General features: G+C 35.8%; 2 protein-coding genes across 6 annotated transcripts in view; one reads left to right on the forward strand and one right to left on the reverse strand.

Moving 5' to 3' along the window:
* The first annotated feature begins 7,525 nt into the window (after positions 1-7,525).
* LOC107869550 (probable F-box protein At1g60180) lies at positions 7,526-9,483 on the forward strand. Of its 2 annotated transcripts, XM_016716070.2 has the most exons (3): positions 7,526-8,244; positions 8,438-8,599; positions 8,973-9,483. In XM_016716070.2, the coding sequence occupies exons 1-3, from the start codon at positions 7,867-7,869 to the stop codon at positions 8,997-8,999; spliced, it is 567 nt and encodes a 188-aa protein (XP_016571556.1). In that variant the 5' UTR covers positions 7,526-7,866; the 3' UTR covers positions 9,000-9,483. The 2 variants fall into 2 exon arrangements, with proteins under 2 accessions (XP_016571556.1, XP_016571555.1); XM_016716069.2 differs by having other exon boundaries at positions 7,570-8,244; positions 8,438-9,483.
* Positions 9,484-10,242: 759 nt separating this feature from the next.
* Positions 10,243-18,248, reverse strand: part of LOC107867560 (F-box/FBD/LRR-repeat protein At1g13570) — a 31,741-nt gene continuing 23,735 nt past the window's right edge. Inside the window, exons 4-5 of one of the 4 annotated variants that reach the window (XR_007054515.1) lie at positions 15,396-17,816; positions 10,892-11,004 (exon numbers count right to left, since the gene is read on the reverse strand). Coding sequence is in view for 2 of the 4 variants with exons in the window: in XM_016713851.2 (XP_016569337.1) it covers positions 10,898-11,004 (107 nt within the window). In the remaining 2 variants the exon portion in view is untranslated. Of the gene's footprint in view, positions 11,005-12,363; positions 17,817-18,248 lie in introns of those variants that run through there. The other 3 variants (XR_007054514.1, XM_016713851.2, XM_047410919.1) reach the window with 3 other exon arrangements.

Consider the following 18,248-nt stretch of genomic DNA (forward strand, 5'->3'; position numbering starts at 1 on the left):
GAACACTGTCGATGGGTTCCGCCATTTTTATTTCAAGTCACTTCACTTTAAATGTAGTGGCAATTTTTTATGTCTAATGAAAGTTGAATTTTTATAATGCAACATATTGTCCATCTATTGTCACAAATATTCTACCTGTTCTGACAGATAGTTTATCTGTTGTAACAGGTTAGTCATTATTTGCATTATGTCGATGTTTCTGTCTAAGTCTATCTATTGCAATAGTAGAAAGACCTGTTTGATAATTTCAAATAGATTACAAACTTATTGCAACATATGTATGAATCGGTTTGATATTTTCCAACTGATATGTCGTCTGTTGCAATAGATACCTTATCTGTTGCAATATTTGAATCTAGTATTTTATTTCAATTAATAAGTTTAAATTTAAGAATAAAATAAAATTCATAGATAAAATAAAATAAATCGAAGCCTTTAGAAATTACATGAAATAAATCAACAAATAAATGAAATGTAAAAAAATTGTTATAGGTACAAATCTTAACAAATACATCAACAATTTAAGTTTTGATGCCAACGATTCCTTAGGAGGGGTGAGATTATTACTTTGATAGACTCAATCTATAAAGATCTACTCAATATGGATAAGTTTTTCTTCATCTGGTGCTATAGAATTCAGCTTTGGTCGTCATGAATCTTTAATGTCGCTTGCGTATGATTTTTGCGCTTTCTCTTCTCCGTATTTTCATAAAAAGAGTAGCATATTGTCAATGCTATTCAGCAGTAGATTCTATAGTGACATCCACCTGGAAAGCCAGAATTAGTCAATGCTAATCACAGGGATACAAAAAAATGGAAAAGGATAAGTCTTCTGTTTTAGCAAATCAAACAGGTCTTCCTTCTGTTTTAAATTGTCCCAAATAGATTATATTTTTGTTGCAATAGATGGATCAACTGTTGGGATAAATTATAACATGAGGAATACCTGTATGATAAATTCCAATGAATGAATCATCTATTGTAACATATGACTCATCTATTTGGAAAAACTAAAATAGTAAGAAGTCTTGATTTAATTTGTCTCAATAGATGACCACCCATCCATTGCAGCAGATAGGTTATCTGTTGGTACAAATAAAAGTGGTACATAGAGCTTTTTGATTTGCTAAAACAGATGAGACATATGTTGCAACAGATATTGTATCTGATGTAACAGATTAGTCAACTGTTGTAATAGATGTATATATCTATTTGATAATTTTTCAACAGATTTGTCATCTATTGAAACAAATATGTGTATGTTTGTTAGTTGGAACAGACGATATATATTCACCTTCTCCAGCTCGTGCTACTCTCCTTTGTTCATTGTACATTGCTTAATAGTGCAACACACGGACAGAGAAGTTGCAATTTCGCTTTTTTGGATGCTTGATAATGCCTTGAAAATTACTTTCCTTCTCCTCTTAGCCTTAATATCTAATGGAGTGGATGGATATAAAATCATCTTTGATGGAATGATACCCCTCTTAGATGTCAATTTCTTTATAGAAGCATTAATATATTAATAGCATTAATCACTACATCATGTTTTTCCTTACAGTCTTGACATTTGCATGCAGAACATTCTCTAGGAGAGGAAAAATATGTATAACCAATATGATCATATTCATAATGGTTTATTTTAAAAACTGTAAGAGAAGTATCATTAGCACCAACAGCTCCATCACCACTAAGACCATCAACAACAACAAGCCTACCCTCTAAAATTATTTTTCTTGTGATGACAGTTGCTCCAAATAATTCTATTTTTATTCTGTCAATGACCTTAGGGTCCGATAAAGTTTGCACAGATTGTAAAGTAAGAAAAAAATGACATCTTCAACTCTCGATTGGTCGAAACAAACGACGGATGCACAATCTAACATAAATCATTACATCTATTAGAATGATGATTAGATCATTCAAAAAAAATCATTAATTAAAACAAAAACTTAATTATAATTATACTTACTGCATCTTTCAGGGGGGGTTGTAAAGATCAAGAAATTTTGTATTTTTATCAGTTTTTGCCGACAACTATCTCAAGATTCTTAGGCAGGAAACTTCTTCCTGGTAGTTCACTTATTGTCTAAAATAAGGAATGACTTCAAACGCCCAAGCCTATAAAATAACGCCAATAAATAAAAATTATTATTGAATTAAAAAAATGAATCATATCGTAATAAAATAAATATTTACCATGAAAGCCTATGGAAAGCCATATAAGTTGAATGTCTTTGGCGTTAACGAAGTCAAAGACTATAAAATAACGCCAATAAATCAAAATTATTATTGAATTAAGAAAATAAATCATATCATAATAAAAGAAACATTTACCATGAAAGCCCATGAAAAGTCATATAAGTTGATTGTCTTTGGCATTAACGGAGTCAACAAATATTTGACAATCATTTTGAAGCTTTTATAACCCCATGGATAGCAGTTAAATGCCTCAAGATCCTCGAAAGAATTTATTAAACCAACACTTATGTTGTTGTTAACGTCTCTCATCAAAATAATATTAGGTACAAACCAAACCAAGCATAATGATTTCTTGTTCTTCTTTAAAATTTTTTTACCTTTCAACACTTCTATCAAATTTTTGTTTTTGAAACTTGGACCAACAATGGACATCAGTTCATCACGATCACTCGACTTACCTTTACCTTTTTTGAGTGTGCAGAGTGTTTTTTTGGGTTAGAATAGGTATAACTTGAGAAGGAGAAGGAGGATAATATTTTAGTCTAGTAACTATGGCAAACTCCTTCTAACCAAAACAAACAGGCATGCCACAGTAATTTATCCACACCTCATCCATCTTATCTTTATTTTCATACATAAATCTACGCTTGAGAAGATCATATATCATTTTCATTTGAAAAAGAGCACTGTTGTCCTCCGGCAAATCAAGATATTGCCCAAAGTAGCCATCCCTAAAATAAGCATCCAATTTTTATTTTTGAAGTATTTTTCAGAAGGCGTCGAAAGATTTTCCCATGACTGACTTAACCAAGAAATCACCTGTAAAATTTGTGGCACCATCGCACTGTATTCTCATAGGATAACTGTAATACCCCGATTTGCCGAATCGAAATGCTACACGGTGCTCATGACCCCGAAGGACCATAAGCTAACCCACGAATGATATTTGTAGTTATATACTACATAAAATACTGAATAATGCAGAAAAATGCACTGAAAGGCCATAAGGTTCAATACTGAACATAACATAGATGAGATAACATCTGTGGGGTAATACAATACCCAAAACAAAACTGTAAACATTGAAGTCTAAAACATAATAGTCTGCATCTAGTCTGAAAGCCTCTACTGTCTGAATAATCTGAATAAGGAGTTGATGGAACATGTCCCTAACTAACTCTAACTAATAACTAATCAATGAAATAGTAGAGAAATAATCATGTCCTCGAAGGATGAGGACTTACTTCTATTCTGACTGCTGAGACTGGAATCTACTACCGATCTGGAACTCGTGTCTCTGAACCTATGGTGTAACATAAAAAGAAAGCACCATAGCGCAAATGCGTCAGTACAATGGAATGTACTGAGTATACATGTGAGGTAGGCTAATGCAAAGGTTAACATATATGAATAATGCTAGCTGATTGTCTAACATGAATGCGAGAATGCATACATAAATATGTAACTGTAACTGACACTGTAATATCATGATTACTGAATCTGAATACTGATGACATGACATACTATAACTAATATAACTGATTGCATAAATAGTTGTATCTGAATATAACTGATAACATAGGTGACTGTATCTGACAGTCCTGAATCTGATGGAACTATTTGAGTTCCTTACTGTATCTGAGTTGACTATATCTGATAGTCTTAACTATGAAAAACTATCTAAGTTATTTTAATGAGACTGGTATTGAAACTGTGGGAGATAGTATTTAACCGATATGCCCCTGATACGCTATTATGGTTGAGTTGGGGTCCAATTTGTAACCCTAATTAGAAGGGTGTCAATACCGCGCCACTGGTAAGGACAAGCTGTGGGCGACCTTTATTTAATAGTGTCCCCAAAAGAGAATGGTGGGGCCCTTATCTGATAGTGCTTATCTACCTCATCAACCCTCATTGGACAATGTTGATGTCTCAACCTATGCTGGCTACATAGTTTTGAAATGCAAGGATGGCTTCTAAGGATCACACCCTCATTTGATAGTATGTGTCCCCATCCTTGGGTTCACTCGGTGCTAATTCCAACTCCCATCTGAATAGACACTGAACATGATTTACTGAACTAAACATGAGCTGAGTTACTAAGTTTCGTTGACTGACGGAATACTACTGATATATGACAACTGACTGAGTCATGAGATTATGGAGATTTTTCCTGAGTCATAAGACTATCTGAAGTCTAAGGATTTATGGCTTGACTGAGAGTATCGTGAAAACATGACATGGCTCTAGGTACGCAGCTAATGTTTCGGGTACAAGTACCCCTAGGACTCGATAGAAGGAAACTGACAAAGCATGACTTACTTGAATACATAATAATCATCATAATACATTTACTGAAGCATTTCATCAAACATGTGATAGGCATAAGCTTGTACGTATATGGGGATTTCATGATATCATACTAGTTAGACACTTTCCCTTCATCTAGGCATTCAACCAAACACATAGTAGGCATAAAATGTGTAAACAACATCATACAACAATTAACTATATGGAATTTAACACTCATTCATGGAATATAATTCAATTATTCATTATCAACATGAACAAAAGCAGCCCAATCATTAACTTCATAAGAAAATCCATAACTTGAATTTAGAAAAGGGATTCTTGGGCTTCATGGATGAAAGGAGTCCATGAATGAACACTATGCATACCTTAGTTCGTGATTTCGTGAAGATTGATGGTGAAAACTTCTTGAATTAGAATCTCCAATAGAAACCATAGCTTGTTATTGAGAAAAACTTGAGAGAAAATAGTATATTTTGGGTGAAGAATAGCTGAATCACGTGTTATTGGGTTTAAATAGGGGTAAAAAATTGACCATTTTAACTCTGGACGCATCATTTAATTTTAGCAAAATTTTCCCGAACTGGGCCCCTAGTGTGACGTGGCGTTATCATGCCGTGTCACTGGAAATTAATAATTGGGAAATTGAGGGATGGCACGACGCGGAGCCATCGTGTTGCCCCTTCCTTCGTGACCTGGAACTTTGGCGCGACGCGGGGGAAATCGCGCTAAGACACTGGAAAAAGGACAATTCTAAATTTGAGTGCTGGCGTGACGTGACATAATCGTGGACACTTATTGAAAATTTTCAAATGCCATTTCCTCTTTTGGCGCGGCGCGCCACGGACTAATATGGCACTGTTTTACGACGAGAACTTGAAATAGTCATAACTTCTTACCCGGATATCAGATTTAAGCAAATCATATATCGATGGAAAGCTTATTAAATTTTTCACATGACAAAAAGTGAAAATATTGATTATTCCTTATGGAATAATTATCCTTCACTTTAGAAGCTAATACTAGGCATTCTTGGGACGAAAATTGCTAGAAATCTTTAGGGTATTACAATAACAATCAATGCTGAACGTTTTGACCAACTCTTCAGTGGAAGGAATATTAGCAAGTATATCATATATTTTGAAACATTCCCCCCTTCCCATGTTGATCATATTCTACTCTTGATTGAGATAACGCTTGTAAAACCAGCTCATAGAGTGGTGGATGTAACCTAGCTGTATCACTTATTCCTTTACTTGGACTTTTGGGAGTCATATTATCTAAAATTAATAGGAATATAAAATAGATTATAGTTGATTAATGCATCATTAAAAAAGGATAACAGTAAATCTAACATGCCAAATAGTAAAATAACAGTTCCAACTGATCACACATCTGTTACACCAGTTAGGTTTTCTGTTGCACCAAATAACTAACCTGTCGTAACAGATGAGTAATCTGTTGCAATAATACAAAATATATCACTCATCTATTGAGACAATAAATTGTCTGTGCAATAGATCACACATCTATTGCAACATATGAGTGATCTATTAGAAAAGTTAATTAACCTGTTGCAACGAATGAGTAATCTGTTGTAATAGTACAAAAAATATCACTCATCTGTTGAGACAAATGAATGGTCTGTGCAACATATCACACATCCATTGCAACATATGAGTGATCTGTTGGAACAGTTATCAACTGTCAATATTGTTTAGATTTCTTCCAACAGAAGGGTCATCTATCGCGACAAATGAATGATCAGTTGGAAAATCAAGTCTTGGACATGTCCTGTTGGAATAGTTGATAGGATTTTATCCAATAGAGGGTTCATATGTTGCATCAGATGATTAATCTGTTGCATTAGATTTTAAATCTGATGGTTCCTCCATTGCATCAGATGGTTAATCTGTTGCATCAGATTTTTAATCTGTTGTATCAAATTTTTAATTTGTTGAATCAGATTTGTAATCTGATGGTTCAATTGTTGCATCCGATGGTAAATCTGTTGCAACATATGGTTAATTTGTTGCATCATATGGTTAATCTGTTGCATCAAATTTTTAGTTCGTTGGTTCTTCTATTGCATCAGATGGTTAATCTGTTCTGTTGCATCAAATTTTTAGTTCGTTGGTTCTTTTGTTGCATCAGATGGTTAATCTGTTGTATGATATGGTTAATTTATTGCATCAGATTTTTAATCTGATGGTTCCTTTGTTGCATCAGATGGTTAATATGTTGCATTAGATGGTTAATATGTTGCAAAAAAAAATAGTAGCATGATTTTGTTCAATGGAACAACAACAATATCATCATTTTTACCAAGAACAAGAACAAATCAACCCAGTAACGGACACAACACAAAAAACATCAGCATCGTTGTTTTGTTTGTATAAACACAAACAACAAAAATCAAACTTTAAAAAAATGCAACAAATAAAAAAAATCATAGTTCACTCCAAAAAGAGAATAGAAGAAATACCAGAAATTAGGATTTTATTCAGACCGCATTTCAAATTAAAGAAACAAAGAAATTGTTAACCAATACTAGAAGCGAAGTTGACTCAAGTTTCTCATTTTCTTCAAAACTAAAAAGGTCATATTTTTACCTGTGAAAGAAGAAAAGAGACGGTGAATAATTCGAAGTTGTTGTGGCCAGAGAGCAAGACTGTCACGTCGATTAATGGTTGAAAGTCGAAGAAAAACTCGAAGCCCAACTATTTGTAGCCAGAGGTTGAAGTCGCCGGAGATTGAAAGGAGAAATTTGCAGAACTGTTGATTGGGAGAAACTGTCGCGAGAGAGAGGAGAGACAGTTGATTTGGAGAGAAGAGGAGTGTGGGTTAATTTGTATTATTGAAAAGATTAAAAAATTTTAAAAATATTAATCAAGTCCACAATTAACTTAATCAAGTTTCTAATTATATTTGACCCTTTGTAAGTCAATATCGTCAATCATTTAAGACTTAAATGATACTTTCCTTCCATTTTCTCAAATCAGTTGCCGGAAGCACTCTTGGTACAAATTCTCTCTTTTGGAGGCCCAAGATGCCTTCAAATCATCTGTCCTCTCAAAAAGCTGGCATTATCTCTGGAAATCTATTTACAATTTCCATTTCAACGACAGAAATTACAACCATGTCGAGAACTTCGTATCCTTTGTCGACCACGTTTTAACTCATTCTACTTGTTCCAATATCAATAAATTCCAACTCGACATTCATAACAGAGAATGGGATATCCATTCTAAAATCAGCCAATGGTTCATTTTTGCTGTGAATAAAAAAGTGGAACATGTTGTTTTACATGCTTATCCATCTATTGAAGAAACCACTTACTAATTGCCTCTATCTATGTACAGTTGTTCCTCATTGATTACATTGTATTTGAGTTATGTGGTGTTTGATAAAGGATTATGTATAGCTTGGAACTCTCTAAAGAGCTTAACTCTGGACTCGACTGAGTTAGAAGATGATGATATTGTGAGATTATTGTCAAGTTGTCCTGCTTTGGAAACTATGGAGTTCTCATGCTGCGTGGGTTGTCATCGTCTAGAAATGGCTTCTTCAAATTTAAAGACACTAAAGTTACATTCCCATTATCATCTTCCGTTTGTAGGATATGGTACTTTGGAAATTTTTGCCCCACATCTTCAACATTTCGATATTTCAGGAGAACTTCAAAAGTTGAGTTGTGTGACCGAGCTAATAATTGGAAGTTGGCTTGCAGGGGTATGTTTCTATGTCAACAGGCCTTATTCTCTATTTAACTTTTAGAAAAACTAGGCTTTTACAGGTTGTTGTTCCTTAAAGTGTAAAGATGCTTAAATTTTTCATAGAACTATCTTTTGTTGTGGAATACTTTTTCTTTGTAGTTGCTTCTTTCTCTATCATTTACTTTTTTCTTTGAGGTAATTTTCACCAGACCGTGTTCATGATGAATCTCGAAGGAGTGATGCTTCCAAAATTGAGATGCAAGTGTCTAACTCTGAAGTTGTTTGTAACAGACTATAATCTGTATGGAATAGCCAGTATTTTGCAAGCCTTGCCTCTTTTGGAGTCGTTCAACATACAAATGACAGCTGAGGTCGTAATTGCTCTCTATATATGCTCTTCTTTTTGCATCCATATTCAGTTTTGATTTTTAAACCCTCCATTTCCTCCAATGGAGTTACCTAATGAGAACGCAAATATAACATTCCTTATTGTTAAGAATAATTTGTCACCATAGAACTAAAAACTAATGATCAAGGTTGTTGCTTTCTGTCCGGCGAACAAGCTCAGAAAGGAAATGATCATTGACAGCTAGACCTCTTTTTGTTTGGTGTCTGTACAGTATGAGAATTGTAGTCTTTGAGAATAATCATTTGCTGAGACTGTTCAGCATTTGTGGTCTTTGAGAATTGTTCTACCATGAGATCATTTCATTTTCTGGATCCTGATTTTCTTCTTTATTCCAGTTTAGCGATCCCCCCCCGCCAGCTTGAGCAAAGCTATTTCGACGAAGTAGATAACATCAATTTGCCAAGTTGGATTCCAAACACCGTGTTTCCCAATTTCAAGAGTGTTAAGATTGCCAGCTGCAGAACAGGATGTCTAAAGAAGTGGTCTAAAGGAAGCTTTTGTAGGCTTTTCAAACTATTCGAAGTTTCTTCTAAAGAATGCAGTGGCTTTCCAGAAGCTTGTAATCGTTGCAAAAAGGAGAAAATGTTGCACTTGTTCAGAGAACTGTGTGTCCCGGTATTTCTCACGGTTGGCTAAGAAATTGTTAGACAGTCCAAGATCATCAACAAATTTTGTGATTATTTATCAAGAGCTTTCTTAGCATGTCCACCAAAGTCCGAGGTTTTTTTTTTTTAATTTTTATTTCAGCATTGTAAAAATACCTTATATTTAGCTTTTGATTTACTGTAGATGTAATTTTGAATTGTGGCATTCAAAAGGTTATGATGGCTGCTTGGTTTGTTAGAAGCCTTTGTTTGTTGCACTTTAGACATTGCAAACGTGGAGGTAGCTACCCTCAATAATGGCCACCAAGATAATTCTAGCAATATTATACTAGAGATTGAGCAGCAAGAACTAGTTTTAGATTAGGTTTCTAGTTGGCTGCTGCAATTTTAAAGATGAATTTTGGCTACCACATGATTGTACCTTGTTTAGTATCAATTTTTTTAACAACTTTATGCAAATGAGAGTTGGCATTTATTTTCTTGTATAGAAACTTAAATGTGATTTAGTGATGTTACTTGCTAGCATCTCTTTATTGTGGTTTTCTTATGGCTGCGGGTGCACGGAGTCAATAAACTCTCTAGCTAGTTAATGGTTTTAGTTTCTTTGATGGATATTTCACAAAGATAGCAGCATATGAAGAGTCTGTAACACATTTCATAGTTACATAACCCAGTTTGTTTAGATGTGATCTGAGGTGAAGAAAAAAGGATCATCGAGTACATGGAGATTATCCAGAAACATTTACTGTAATGCAGATTCAGATTTAACCAGCAGCTTGGAGGAAGAAAAAAGTGGCTGAGAACATCTTCAATGTCTGACAATAAGAATTTAATCTAGATGAGGATGTTGAGCTTGTAAAGAGAAATTAATGAGGTTTTTGTTGAAAGATCTTAGAGCCCACAACTTTGGTTTCTCATGATTTTGACACAAGAAGTCACTTTTTATCATCTCATTTCTGGCATTGATTGAATCAATTCTACAAAAAGTGCTGGAATGTGATAAAAGCAGATTTTCTGATGGCTTTATCCCATTTTCTTCACCAGGGCAGTTTGAAAAAAAGATACAATGCTTCTTTCATTGCTTTGATTCCAATGAAAGCAGAAGAATCAAGGACAATCTAATAGACTGAAGAAAGTCATTGGTAATAGGTTGGCATGCTCAGATGGCATTCATGAATGGAAGACAGATAATTGACACAACTCTTATTCCGAATGAATGTACAGCACAAGGAACAAACAAAGACACCCTGGATTCTTTTGTAAGGTAGACATAGAGAAGGCCTTTGATCATATCCATTGAAAATTCCTCTTGAACCTGTTATTTAACACGGGCTTTGGTTGGAAATGGATCAGTTGGATCCATTTCTGTATCTCTACATTCAGGATGTCAGTGTTGATAAACACAGGGGACTAAGCCAAGGCTACCGCCTTTCCCCTTTCCTTTTCATATTTGTTAAGGAGGGCCTTAGCAATGTGCTTCATTTTGGGATGCAACAAAGCTGAATTAAAGGGGCTTTTAGCTGGAATTAGGTGCCAGAAAGCAATGACCCTTTCTCACATAATTTAGGCAGATAATTCTTTGATCTTGTGTGATGCCAAATACTTTTATCTTGTGTTATGCCGAGGCTGAACAAATTCTACATCTCAGGCTCATTTTACTCCTGTTCGAGGCCATCACAGGACTTCATATAAATCTGCAGAAAAGTCCATTGTTTTTGACCAACCACCGGCATGTGTTGCTGATAAAGCAGAAATTGCTTACCTGCGGAAAATGAAAATAAACTCAGGATTATCTTTTTGTGATAGTCAACTTAGAACTACGACGTTAACTGATGTAACTATTAGTATTAGTACTTCTACATCCTACTGTGGCTCTTCTTCAACTATGTAAGTAGTTAGTTTATTAAAAAAAAAAAAAGAAACTACCGCAAACAATACAAGCAGGGAAAAGGGTGAAACAGGATTAAATAATCAGGAGAGGTTAAAAGCTTCACTTCGTGCAACATAAATAACAATATACTTCACAAGCAAAATGCAATGGTTGCTCATATTATATAGCGGTCACATACGATCATCTAGCCAAACTAGACGAAGGAAACAAGAGTCTATAAGCATGAAAAAAAACATATACTCTAAATACTTTGAAATGATTAGCATATATAAAAAGAACCCTAGCATACTCACTCAATGAGTATATGATGAAGCCTAGATTATCTAAGATTGGGATAAGTAGGCTGACAACCAAACTAATTATCACTGGCGAGCATTTTCTTTGGTGAAGATATCAGGGTAAAGTTTACCACTGGAGCTCATTTTTGAATTGGAGAATCAATCAACAACAACAACATATCCAGTATATTCCACCAAGTGAGATCTGGAGAGGGTAAGTTTGGCAGTCCATACCACTACCTCAGATGTGAGATAAAAAGGTTGTTTTCGATAAGACCCTGGCTCAAAATAATTTGAGAATCAATCAAAAAATTTAATTAAAAGTTACACCATTGTTCAGAATTATGATTTTGTAATGCACTTCAATATAGAAAATTGTGGTTACACCTTGTGGTGGGGTCCTTACCCGAACACCGCGCATAGCTTTAGTGCACCGGAAAACAAGTCCCAATATGCAATTTGTCAATCATCAAAAGTAAGAACTTAACAATTTCCCTCTTTTTGATGATGAAAAACTCATGCAAGTGTTCAACATCTTCAAGCATCCACATAGCACACAACAAACACAACAGAACTCAGCAACACATGCCCTCAAGTCTTTATCTCCACCAGTTCCCCTTATCAGGGATACCCATAAGCATCCTTTCACTTTATTCCCCTTGTCTATGAGCACCTAAGGTTCATCCGAGTATAAGGACCCCTGTCTACATATATTCACCACCAACCCTGTTCCCTCTTAACATGACACACTATGCCCAACTACACCTCGACATTCACACCCTACTACATCTCAACATGCACACCATGCCCAATATACCTCAACTTCCCCATTTTGGCATCATAAAAAATGTGAAGCAGTAAACCAAACATAGATAAACCCACATGTTAATTCACAACTATTGAGGCTATACCTACATGAACAAGAATGATTAGACAAAAATAAAAGAAGTGATAGCATAAAAATATTTCATTCATTGATCAAACAAGTCAGTATCAAACAATATTCAACAATAGTGACCATAAAAATATAATAATAATTATGCCATGTACAATCCAGAAACAACAACAAAAACTTAGGAAGGCAAATTTTAATAGGGCTTAAGAAGTGAGGGCTAGGAGGGGAAAAGAGCAAGGACCAGGTTGGGAAGGATTCAGGAAGAAGGACCAGAAACATGAGAAAGCTGCGTGAGGAGTATGGTCATCCTTTCACTTTCAGCGGCAGGAGCCTTGATAATCTACTGTATTAAGTCTTCATTTTTGTCAGTCAAGACTTGAACTCTAGCTTCCAACTTCTTCACCCTTTCCTTAAGGGAAACATTTTCTTCATTCAACTTTCCACTTGAACTAGGTCCCTCTTCTCCTTCTTTGACAGATGTTGCCTTCAATGAAGCAATCTCAGTTCACATCCACCAGAGCTGTCATAGCATCTAACTCATTCCTCAGACTCTTCTGCATATCCACCAACTCAGACACAATGGACTTTGACTTTCCACCACTTATTCTAGGGATATATTCATTGTCCTCTAGAGTGGTAATGTTGAACATCTGCTTGACAGAATCAACCTTTTTCTTTCCACATTCAACATTAAAGTAAGGAAAGACCCTATTTAACCAGAATCTATAAGCTAACCCATGATTCCCATCTTTTACAGTTATGACAGTGTTAATGTGTTCAATCATAATTGTTGGAAGATTGACCTTTTCATATTTTAACAGGACTTTCATGAAGAACAAATCAGGTCCACTCACAGTAGTCCTCTTCTCAAATCTGGGAAAGAGAACCTTGCTCACCAACTTAAAAAGCAGTTGATATTCACTTTTAAGGGTCTTTTTGTTGACATTTTTTATATTCATGTCATCCAGCATCCTACAAACTGTCAGGAATTTTTCAGACCCCTTTTATCATTTTAGGGTCATGATTCCTTATGTTGGTGCTCCTAGGATCTCAAACAGTATATTCTCATCCATAGCAATGTTCACTCTATTTACTTGAGAAGTCAGGTACATTCCATCATAAAAAATCATCAGGTTGTGATAAAGCATCCTCACTTACTATTTATGTAGATGAGGAACAGGTCCCTCAAATAGATGCTCCCAGTTTTGAAACTTTACCCAGTCAATCAGTTCTTTTATTCCAAGAAACTCAGCCATTGTGGGTTCAAACACTCTCCCTCTTAAGACCTCTTGATTCTTAAGGATTTCTTCTGTTGCTTCCCTAGTCAAACCTTTCTCTTTTCCAATTGATGTAGTAGCCTTCTTTGAAGAACTAGTTCCCTTACCAGAATTCCCAGGGATTCCTGACGTTCTGGTTGATTTAGATTGAGACCTAGTCCCTTAACACTATCCTTCTTTGGATTTTTCCTTTTACTAGTGACTTTTGACATTGGTTTCTTCACTAATAACCCCTTCTCTTTATTTGTAGAGGCAACTTCTTTTCCTCCCACTTTGGCTTTGTTGGCAGCAATACTTCTTTCAATATCTTAATCAAGTGACTCATCATCATAGTCACTTTAGGCTTTCAAACATGCTATTAAAGTCACTGTCATCACTTTTATCCCCACTGTCATTAAACAGATTCTCAGTATCCTCATCTGAATCTTCAACTTGCACAACCTTTTCGGCAATAGGCTTAATCACATGTATCCCCTTTTTCTTTGGCATTATTCTCTTCATGGTGTTTTTCTTGCTCTTTTACAAGGATTTTCTCATCAGGTTGGTGGGATTCAACTTGGTCCTTGGTAGTTTGATGGTTCTTGAAGAATCTTTGGTTGACGAAGAGAAGCCCTTGTTGGATAACTTCCAGGACAAAGACTTTTCATCATCACTATCTGAGTCACCTTTTGCATTCTTATTACCACCTAATAGATCAACAACATGAGGAAGCACCATATTCTCATTATCAATATTCTAGGGAGGTTCATTTTGCCTCCTGGTAAATAGTGTTGCTAGAGTTGTTTCCCATATAAGGGGTTCAACACTTAAGGCAGTCAAACCTTGCACCCCTATTTTCTCACTCATAGCCTGGATATTGGAAGGATTTTTCTTGGAGGTTGGTAAGTCATCAAATAAGTTTTCATCTATTGAGGCACTACTAGATTTACTAAGAGACTCAGATTTGTTAAACGGAGGGATTTTGGAGTAAGAGTCCAAATCCTGATACGAAGGAACTGTTTGATCGGGAGTTCGGTCTTTGGAGGGGTTGTTTTGAATATCACATTCAGAAATTTGGTTTTAGATGAGTCACTTTTACGGTCTTATTCCTTTTTAGAGAAAGAATTAATTTTGGGTTCCAAGCTCGCATCAGTAGAATCACCCTTTTTGAGAGAGTAGATCATCAGGGGGTTTTATTTTTTCTTGAGAGTTGTAATCCCTAGCAATCCTACGTAGCAAAAGAGGAGTAAACTTTATGATAGTAAAGGACTTTTCTGGATCAGAAGGAATGAAGAGAGTGTCAATCACTTTTAATGGAATGAGCTCGTCTTTTTGTGACAATGAAAGAGGGTTTGACATTATATAGCTTTGGTGAACTGAGATGGATGAAGAAAGATGAAGTCTGTAGAAGTGGTTTGGGAATTGATGTGGGTGTATGAGAGAAGATTTTTCAAAATGATAAAAAAATCTAATTTTGATCTGAAATAGGTCATAAAGGAACAATTTAGATTTAGTGAGGGGGTGTGTTTGATGAGGCATGTTCGGTGAGGTGGACGCCTCTCTTGGACTTAAAGTATATGTGACAGCTTTTAGAAGAGGTTGGAGAGTGAAGTGGCATATATTATTAAATATTTAAAACGGTCACTGTTAAGAAATAAAATTATACTAACCTGATTAGGGACCTGGTCCCTACATGATCGTTGAACTCAAATATTTTGTGTTGTCCCACCTCTCTTTTTTATATCTTCTCCTTCTTGTCATGGGTGTATATTGCATAAGATATAAGACTGAATTAGACATGTAAGACAACATCTAACCAGGATACCTGCTTACCACATCATAGCTATGTATGGAGGATCATGAGAGTCGCCTGCATTCAACTAGATCTCATCAACTCTGCCCCTTCTTATTTCACTCAACCTGTTCCCTAGCAACTTTATTTAAAAGATCTACCAAGGATATGGCATCTAGGACTATAAGAACATCACTTTGGTCAACCAGGTACATAATACCACCAACATCAACACACTCTATTTTCTTTCAAATTCATCACTAAGGAAACCTTGTCTCCTTCAAGGGCCTTCAGCAAGAGGTGATCTTTAAGCCTTCAGTCATAAGTTTTGAACAACCACTATCAACATCCCTGTATTGGATACTTCCTCTTGCTTTGTCCTGCATCATAAATCAGTTGTTAGTCTTGGGAACCCATTTCAGTCTGAGCTTTCAATATGGTGACAAAGGAAAGATCAACATCTTCTTTACCCAACTAGGTAATCTTTCTTTCTTTCTTCTTGAAACAGTGAGGTTTCTCATGCCTCTCTGAGCTTTTGATTTGGATGGACACATTTCTCTTATATGACCATCTTTTCCACAATGGGTGCATAGAAGATTATCCTTGTTCCTTGTATGTCTGACGGAAGAGTTGGAGATATCACCTTGACTGTGGTATCCTAAGCCTCTCCTGCTACTGGATCCATGGCTGATGAAGGTAGTCAGAAGTTTTGATAATGTAGTCTACTTGAGAACCTTCTCAAGCTCAGTCATCACCCGAACCAGTTCCCTCTGAACTCTGGGTTTGTTTCAAGTGAAGTAGTCACATTAGCCTTAGCCTCACCCAACTCTTTTTCTAACTCAAATTGTATCCTGCTTCCTTCAACCTTTTCTTTTGAATCATGCTTAGACATTTAACTAAGCTTCTTATTCAAAGAATCATTTTCACAAAAATGGGTCTTGCAGGTTGCTTGAAGTCTAACCACTTGCACACTTAGTTCAACCATTTCTTCCTCATACCTTTCAAAATCTTCCTTCAACTATGATCTTTCATTGATGAGTTCAGACCCTTGGACACTTAACTCAATCACTTCTTCCTCACATTTCTCCACAACTTCCTTTAGGTTTTTTTTTTCTTTAGTAAGCTTATTTACAGAATCAGTCAGCACAGATGCAAGAGATCTCAGCTTACTGAAGGATAATCCTTCAGATTTTCTTTGATGTCCAGAAGAGCTACTGGTTCATATTCATCATCATAAGTATCTATCATCAAAGCAAAAAGTGAGCCAAACACTTATACCTCATCTTCAATTACCATCGTGGAGACATCTTCTCCTTGCTCTGGTTTATCAGAATCACTTGAGGAATCACCCCAGGCTGTTAATTCTTGATTAGCGACCTTGTCAGCTTCAACTTTCCTACCATATTTAACAGGGACCCGGTCCTTTCCCTTCTATTTATCAACAACTTGCTTGACATATTCCTTGTACTTTACCTTGTGCATTGGGCAATCCTTAATTTAGTGACCCAGCTTGCCACATTTTTGGTAGGTGTCACTTGTCTTTGCTTTCTTGAAGTTCTTGCTTGATTCTTGACTTATAGGTAGATCCCCTGACTCTCTCATAGCTTTGAGAACTCGTTTGGCAATATAGGTTGTTTCCTCATCTTCAGCATTTGAGGTTTCTTTGGTAGCTCTAGAACCAGATTTTTTTCCACCTTGGGCTCATCCTTTGCCTTCCCCAGCATCTTCAATATCTCATAAGTTTTGAGATTCCCAATGAGCCCATCCATTATCATTGTCTTCAGATTCCTAACTTCAGTGATGACATTAACCTTGCTTTCCACCGTTAGGAAGGATAATCAAAACTTTTTGGACCTGTGTGGTGGTTCTAATGTCCTCTCCCAAATAATGAAACTCATTTGTTATAGTTGTTAACCTGGTGTGCATCTCTTGAATGGACTCTCCGTCTTTCATGGAGAAAGTTTCATATTGATTTGTCAGCATATCCATATTGAACTCCTTTACCTGACTGATTTCCTCATGAGCTATCTGAACAAAATTCTAGATATCTTTAGCAGATTCACAAGATGAGATCCCGTTGTACTCATCAGGACCACTATCATACACAAGCAACTTCTTGGCCTTATAATTTTCTCAATCTTTTTCCTATTTGCATCATCAAATTCCTTTTTGGTATTGGGAACCTGTGAGGTAACATCACCAACCTTCACTGCCCTTGTGGGAATAAAAGATCCATTCTCAATGACATCCCATAACTTTGAATCTTCAGCCATGATAAAGTCATGTATTCTTGTCTTCCACCACCCATAATACTCACCGTTGAATCTAGGTGGTCAAGTGATATACTGGCCTTCTTCAAGATTTGGAGGAGCAACTATTTTCAAGATCCTTCCAAGGTGTTGTTAGCCTTTTGCTTTGATACCAATTGGAGAATTGCAATAGGTTGCTCCTCAACTTGGGACCTGTTCCCAAACAGACTCAAATAGTAAAAACTAGGAGAAACTTAAAAATAAAATATGTGGAGAAAGAAAACAGCAGACACAACAATTTTATATGGAAACTCCTTTCTCAAAGGAAAAAAACCACGACTTATCTCCAGAATCTCTAAGCTCCACTATATTCAACCAACTTGATACAAACTTTAAACTCCAAGGATTAATCTGCTAATCCTTCTTTCTCCTAGTAATAACTCTATTACAAGGAAAGACGTACAGTAACTCTACTGCATCAACACACCAGCTAACTCTAACTGGAAATAAGGTTTACACCACAATACCTACTAAATAGTCAAACAAGCAGTAGTAAGCAACATTTAAGATCATAATACAAAGACTCAAATACATCAAAAAAGTAAAATACAACTTGATGAGCTACCAATTTCCTGTTGCAAAGTG

This window comes from Capsicum annuum, chromosome 4, assembly GCF_002878395.1.
Source record: "Capsicum annuum cultivar UCD-10X-F1 chromosome 4, UCD10Xv1.1, whole genome shotgun sequence".
Taxonomy (NCBI): domain Eukaryota; kingdom Viridiplantae; phylum Streptophyta; class Magnoliopsida; order Solanales; family Solanaceae; genus Capsicum; species Capsicum annuum.